This window comes from Cebus imitator, unplaced genomic scaffold (assembly GCF_001604975.1).
Source record: "Cebus imitator isolate Cc_AM_T3 unplaced genomic scaffold, Cebus_imitator-1.0 Scaffold463, whole genome shotgun sequence".
NCBI classification, from domain to species: Eukaryota; Metazoa; Chordata; class Mammalia; order Primates; family Cebidae; genus Cebus; species Cebus imitator.
Window position 1 is genome coordinate 246,095 of NW_016107778.1, and position 6,989 is coordinate 253,083.

The window sequence follows — 6,989 nt, forward strand, 5'->3', positions numbered from 1 at the left end:
ATAGTAAGTGGTGAAGCCACAGTTCAAGCTACCTGAGTGCAGACACTGAGGTGTAGATGAGTGTGTGGATAGTGTTGCCATGTATTGAATGATATAGGAGGAGGGACAAATTTGGTGGGAAAGTATTTTAGCTTTAGACAGGTTGATACTGGTTTGCCTCTGGGATCACGTAAGTGCAGCAGTTGATTAAATGTGTCTGGAGCACAACAGAAAACTGTAGCTAGAGAGTTGAAGAACATCAACATATAGATGTTTGCCTAGCCAGGGCCACACGAGTGCTCTAGGTGAACGAGAAACACAAAAGTGGAAGGGTGAAGTGAGAGGGAGGGATATGGTGAAATAAGAAAGGGGAAGCAGTAGCTTGAAGACAAATTTGATTAACTTCAGTATTTCACAGACAATGCCTTGGACTTGGAGATTTCATTTAATTCATGCCCACTGGCACTGCTAGAAGTGTCCTACATCACCACAAACCTAGGGATTCTTAGGATTCTTGAGCATGTGCCAGGACAGATCCATGGTGCCTGTGGTAAGCTGAAAAAATTGTCTCCCAAAAGATACTCACATCCTAATCCCTACAACCTATGAACGTTACTTTATGTGGGTAAAAAAAAAAAAAAAGAAAGAAAGAAAGAAAAAAGAAAATCATTGGACTTCATTGTAATTAAACATACTGAGATGTGGAAATTAGCCTGCATTATCTGGGTGGACTCTGCCACCACATGCAACCTTTTAAAAGGTAGACTGGGGGAGATTTTACAAACACAGAGGGGAAGATGAAGCAGAGAGATTTGAAGATGCTGGTCTTGAAGACTGGACTAATGTGCTCCAAGCCAAGGAATGTCAGTAGCCACTAGAAAAGACAAGGAACGGATTCTCCCCTAGAGCAGCTGGAGGAATCATGAACCTACCAGTACCTTGATTTTAGCTCAGTGATACTGTTATCAGACTTCTGGCCTCCAGAACTATGAGAGAATAAATGTGTGTTGTTTTAAACCACCAAGTTTGTGGTAATTTGCTACAGCAACAGTAGGAAACGAACACAGTGCTCCTTGAAAATTACCACTATTTAACACACTTTGTCCACTATCTCCTAATTCTCAATAGGTCTCAGGCCCCATTTGCCGCATATTAGACATAATGCTCTTGTTGCATGCTTTGGTCATGTTTTCTTAGAACACATGCAATAGGCCGGGTGCAGTGGCTGACGCCTATAATTTCAGCACTTTGGGATGCTGAGGTGGGAAGATTGCCTGAGATCAAGAGTTGGAGACCAGCCTGGTCCATATGATGAAACCCCGTCTCTTAATGGAATAGAGAGAACTTAAGCTCTATGTGGACGAAAAGGGGGTAAATAGGGGTCTTTTCCTGAAAAGTACTATGAAAAATTATTAGCCTATAAACCCCAAAATGTGTGTTAATGCTTGCCACAGATCTGGCAACGCATCTGACTGGACTATATCTTGAGGAGTCAGAAACCACTCCCCTGACTTCTTTGCCTGCACACAGTAATGATCCCGAAGGAAAAAGGGTATCTGGCAGGCACCTGGCCAACTGGATGGCATGGGTACTTGGGACAGAATAACTGTCAGTCAAGAACAACAGGCAGGCCAGGCACAGTGCATCATGCCTGTAATCCCAGCACTTTGGGAGGCCCAGGCGGGCAGATCACTTGACGTCTGGAGTTCCAGACCAGCCTGGTCAACATGGTGAAACCTGGTCTCTACTAAAAATACAAAAATTAGCCAGGCATAGTGGCAGGCGCCTGTGATGCCAGCTACTCAGGAGGCTGAGGCAAAATAATCACTTGAACCCGGGAGGCGGAGGTTGCAGTGAGCTGAGAATGGTGCCACTGCACTCCAGCCTGGGCAATAGAGTCAGACTCCATCTCAAAAAAGAAAAAAAAAAAAAGAACCATGAGCAGACTCCATCTTAGGAAAAGGGTGGAGAAAGAAGCACATATAGAGAATGAATTGGAATTTGTTGCTGTAAAGCGTAAAAGTGCCACTCACAGCAATGCTGTTAAGATAGCAACAGTTCTCGCTCTCTCTCAAGTGTTACACTGGAAAATAACTTTTGCAAGGATTGGGACATAGTCCTATACATTTTAGCCAACCTGTTAAATCAGAACTTCATGATATTGCTTTTCTCCCAGAATTCCAAAATACCAAGGAATTTCGCTGAAAAACTAAGTATACCATTGTGGATATTGAAATCAACATAGCAGTGGAATGTTGGCAGAGTAAAATCCTACAATTTTCGGCTATGACAGAAAACCTAGATACCAGTCTACAATCCTCACTGTACAGATGGGAAAACTGACACTAGTCTAAATTCACACAGTTAGTGGCAAAATTAAGAGTAAAACTCAGGTCTCTAGGCTAGTACTTATTTATTTAATTAATTTATTTTTGAGACAAAAGTCTCGCTCTGTTGCCCAGGCTGGAGTGCAATGGCGCAATCTTGGCTTGCTGCAGCCTCCACCTCCTGGGTTCAAGAGATTCTTGTGCCTCAGCCTCCTGAGTAGCCGGGATTACAGGCGTGTGCCACCATGCTCAGCTAATATTTTTTTCTTTTTCGATCTGCTGGTTTTATATAACTTTTGTGTTTTTAGTAGAGACAGGGTTTTACTATTTTGGCCAGGCTGGTCTGGAACTCCTGACCTCAAGTGATCCGCCCGCCTGGGCCTCCCAAAGTGCTAAGATTACAAGCGTGAGACACCACGCCCGTCCTTGCTGGTACTAATTTAAAAGGCAGGGCCGCTAGTTACCCGCCACAAAAACAGATTTTTCCAACCCCGCTGTAGCTATCTAGATAAGAGATATTTCCTCTATAGTCCTGCTTTAGTGTCCAGTGTTTTACTAGGTTAAGTCTTGATTCATGGCAATTAAAACTTACTTAAAATCGCATTTTCAATTCACTGGATGACTACAATCATGCCGCCGCCCCCCGAGGGGCGCAAAATAAAATTCGTTTTGCAGTGAAGACACTGTTTCCGGTCTGGTACGGAAGCCGGTTAGCAACCAGGAAGTTGGCGGAACCTGGAGGCTGAACGATTGCACCCGGAGGGGTTGCTTTGTGAAAAGAACACTTCCGGCCGGCGAGTTGTTAACCCCTCGCAGTCAATAGGTCGGCGCCCAACTCTCACGTTCCGATTGGCTACGCTGTCGCTGAAAGGCGGGCTTGCGTATGGGGTTACGCTCTCCCATTGGCTGCTGGCGCGGCGGCGGTTCGGAGAGACGGTAGCACGTTGAGCTGAGGGTTGTGCGGAGCGCCGCGGCACCGAGCCTGGTGTTGAGCTCAGTATGTGGTGGGAATCCGAGGCCGGGCCAGGTCTGGGTTCCCAGGGGATGGATCTCGTGTGGAGTTCGTGGTACGGAAAGTGCATCAAAGAGAAAGGGTTGTTGCCACTTTGGGCCAACGGTGTCGTGGTCGCCTGGGTCAGCAGGGCCGAGTGGGACCAGGTGACGGTTTATCTGTTCTGTGACGACCATAAGTTGCAGCGGTACGCGCTTAACCGCATCACGGTGTGGAGGAGCAGGTAAGGTGGCGGGCTCGGCCGTTTTGCCTGCGTGCTGGTGGCGCTGCACCTCTTCCTTTGTCGTTTCTATAAGGCCCTGTCTCCAGTCTTCCCTTAAGTCGCCTAATGTTGCTCCTCTCCTAAATGCCTGGGGGAACGCCGCGGCCATCTCTTGCGGAAATCCCGTTTGTGGATGGAAAGTAAGGGGTTGTGCCTCAATAATTGTTATATCTGTGAGGTTTACCCATTACCTCCAGAAAGTGACCTTCTCCCAACTTGGAGAGGATGCCAGAGGGACTAGTGAGGCCTGAGCCAGGGCTTAAGGAGTAGTTTAGTACCCTAGGGTGGATTTCCGATTCCAGTTAGGGAGAGCAGGGAGGAAGTCTTGCCTGCAAAACCATGTTTGAGTGAAGCGCCTCAGTCCGCTTGGTAAGATTGAGTTGGGAGCTGACTAACAAGGGTTAAGGGGTTTCTCTAGCTCAGTGAGTTGATTTAGGAGTGAAAGAAAGGGGTGTGTCCACACTGTTAATTGACAGTCTACCAGTTAGGTGTCCTGTGTATGGCCTAGCCAGCCCCTCATGCCCTATACTGTTGGATCCCGCAGACATTACCCTGTTTACTCTCACCTTCTTGTTTTGTGTCTGTTCATGCTCTTGAACCAGAATATGATGGGTGTAGCCTGCAACAACCTAGGTTCTGAGGTGGAGGGTGGACCGTGTAAGGGCTCTTTATGATGGTGCTGGACTGTGACCCTTTAGGTCAGGCAACGAACTCCCCCTGGCAGTGGCTTCTACTGCTGACCTGGTACGCTGTAAGCTCTTGGATGTAACTGGTGGCTTGGGCACTGATGAACTTAGACTGCTCTATGGCATGGCATTGGTCAGGTAAGACCTGCATGGGGTGAGGGTGGAGGTGGGCTTTGGGGACTGGAGGCGGGGGAGGCATGTGATAAGCAAAATTTGGCTTCAGGTGTTACCTGAAGCAAAACGCTACGTGTACCTCAGTGTGGGTCAGCCTGTGATTATTGCTTGACTTAACAGCTTTTGGTACCCTTGTCAACACATTCCTCTTTCCCTTTTTCCTGAAAGCCTTCTTTTCCGTTTTTCTTTCTCTTGGAATGTGGAGGAAGGGATTCAGACCTGGTGATCTGTGTGGATCTCTTGATGGTCTGATAATTTTTCTTACTTTTGAATTCCTCACCCAGAGGAATTTGTCTGAATGACGTGATGTTCTCTTCTGTGATTTAATGTAGACTTTCCAACCCTGTTCCTGTCTATTCCTAGCACCACCCTTTTCCCCTTCTCCACCCCATGAACACTGAAAGGTTGCTGAGTTATGGAAGTAGAGACATGGGCTGGGAATTCCTGACTTACAAAGTGGCTCATGGTTCTAGCTGTATACAAACTGGAAAAAAGGTTGCTACTGAGTTTTCGTATCTGTCAAAGTCTTTGTTTATCTATTGTTCCCTTTGTCTGCTTTGAGATCCTCCCTTTCTCTTCTTACTTTCTCCATTGGTTAGCTGTGCTCCCCATTGTCGTTTGATGTAGTCCTTTGCAGCATTTATAACATATTATGTTCTAGCGTGATACGTTACATTATATCATGATTATTTATCCCAGACTGAACTGTTCAAGGCTAGAGCAGTGTCTTATTCATCTGTATGGTTTCGTTATAGGGCAATCTCAGTAAATGTAAGAATAGGACAGGACAGTCAGTGGAAAAGTTGTGGAAATAAATGCAGGGTGTCAGTAACTCAGCAAAGTGTTTGGAATAAAACAGTTCCTTGGGCTGCGTGACTCATTTCTCCCTCAACTCCAGGTTTGTGAATCTTATCTCAGAGAGGAAGACAAAGTTTGCTAAGCTCCCCCTCAAGTGTCTGGCTCAAGAGGTACGTATCATACAGTGGCCTTGCTCAATTCTCTCTCCGAGAGGGCTCACCCAATGGGGTGTGGAGTAATGTGGGCACACAGTCAGATTAGCTTATTCCACCACTACCAGCCAAGCCCAGCAAGAATCCCAGAGCCACATCTTCCAGCTTGAAGGAAGCACAGTTGCTCCCTTGCTCATGACTGGTATCTCAGAGGGCTTGGCCTGCCCAGCTTGCTGGGAGGAGCCCAAATGTAGCATTGGGTGGGGACAGGAAAGAGGTGACAGTCACAGTGCCTGCCATCAGGGAGCTGACAGTCTGAAAGGAGGAGACAGCCACTGTGAGTCACTTTGTAAGTCAGGAATTCCCATCGCATGTCTCCCACTTCCATAACTCAGACATTCCTGCCTTGAGTCAATATGTGAAGTATATAGAGGCCCAGAGGGCAGGCATGTTTTCAGTCATTAGCGCTTCCTGGAGGAGGTGTGTGAGGGAAGCAGGGGTAAAGGATATTCAGGGAGAAGGACGGGGAGAGGGAGACTGGAGAACGTGATTGTTAATGCTCATTCACAGAAATTTCTTTGTTGTAGAAGGGTGGTTGGTAGTTAGGGGAGGTGTGTGCCTTTTCTGTTTCTGATTTTCTTTTCTTTTTTTGAGACAGAGTTTTGCTCTGTTGCCCAAGCTGGAGTGCAGTGGCGTGATCTTGGCTCACCACAATCTCCACCTCCCAGGTTCAAGTGATTCTCGTGCCTCAGCCACCCGAGTAGCCGGGATTACATTTGTATTTTTAGTAGAGACGGGGTTTCACCATCTTGGCCAGGCTGGTCTCCAACTCCTGGCCTCAAATGATCCGCCTGCCTTGGGCTCCCAAAGTGCTGGGATTACAGGCATGAGCCACTGTGCCCGGCTGCTTTTCTTATTTTCAAGACCTCCTCCATAGAGCAGTAAAAAAATAATCAGGAGAGCTGGTTTTTAATCTTGACTCTGTCACTATGATTAGAATCTTCTTTCAGGACCTCAGTTTCTCTAGTTGTAAAATGGGGCAGGGGGTGGTCAGGATAATTCATTCTGGCTCCCTTCTAACTTTAATCTTTTCTCATTTCTGTACTCACACCCTCCCCTATAATCAGGTAAACATTCCCGATTGGATTGTTGACCTTCGTCATGAGTTGACCCACAAGAAAATGCCCCATATAAATGACTGCCGTAGAGGTGAGTCCTCAGAGGGTATACCTATCACAGTTAAGCCCAGGGGTCTGGGCTTGGTGGCATTGAGGGTACAGGAATAGGCAGGAGGGTCTCCACCTGGAGTCAGGGCTGGGACTAGGTTGAAAGAAGTAAGGCCTCGCCTGGGGCACAACATTTAAAGTGGGAAGAAGTCAAAAGTTCCATAATTAAGATAAATAACATATTAGTTTAGAAAAATTTATGATAAACACAATATCAAAACTTTAAATAAAACAGCGTTCGTATTACTGATTTCTCCTTTTGTTTCAGCCTCCAACATGGCTTGGCAAGGCACTGTTTTGATACTTTTGACTACAGAGGTTTTTGGGCTGCCCTTAAGTTTTTTTTTTTTTTTTTTTTTTTTTTTTTTTTTTT

General features: G+C 46.4%; 1 protein-coding gene across 8 annotated transcripts in view; it reads left to right on the forward strand.

The window, feature by feature from the left end:
• Positions 1-3,206: 3,206 nt before the first annotated feature.
• LAS1L (LAS1 like ribosome biogenesis factor) overlaps positions 3,207-6,989 on the forward strand; it is a 22,709-nt gene continuing 18,926 nt past the window's right edge. For 2 of the 8 annotated variants that reach the window (XM_017512137.2, XM_037732671.1), the window contains exons 1-4: positions 3,208-3,541; positions 4,279-4,404; positions 5,339-5,408; positions 6,518-6,599. In XM_017512137.2, coding sequence (XP_017367626.1) covers positions 3,306-3,541; positions 4,279-4,404; positions 5,339-5,408; positions 6,518-6,599 — 514 coding nt within the window. In that variant the 5' untranslated portion in view covers positions 3,208-3,305. Of the gene's footprint in view, positions 3,542-4,278; positions 4,405-5,338; positions 5,409-6,517; positions 6,600-6,989 lie in introns of all 8 variants that reach the window. The other 6 variants (XR_005197374.1, XR_005197373.1, XM_017512140.2 and 3 more) reach the window with 4 other exon arrangements.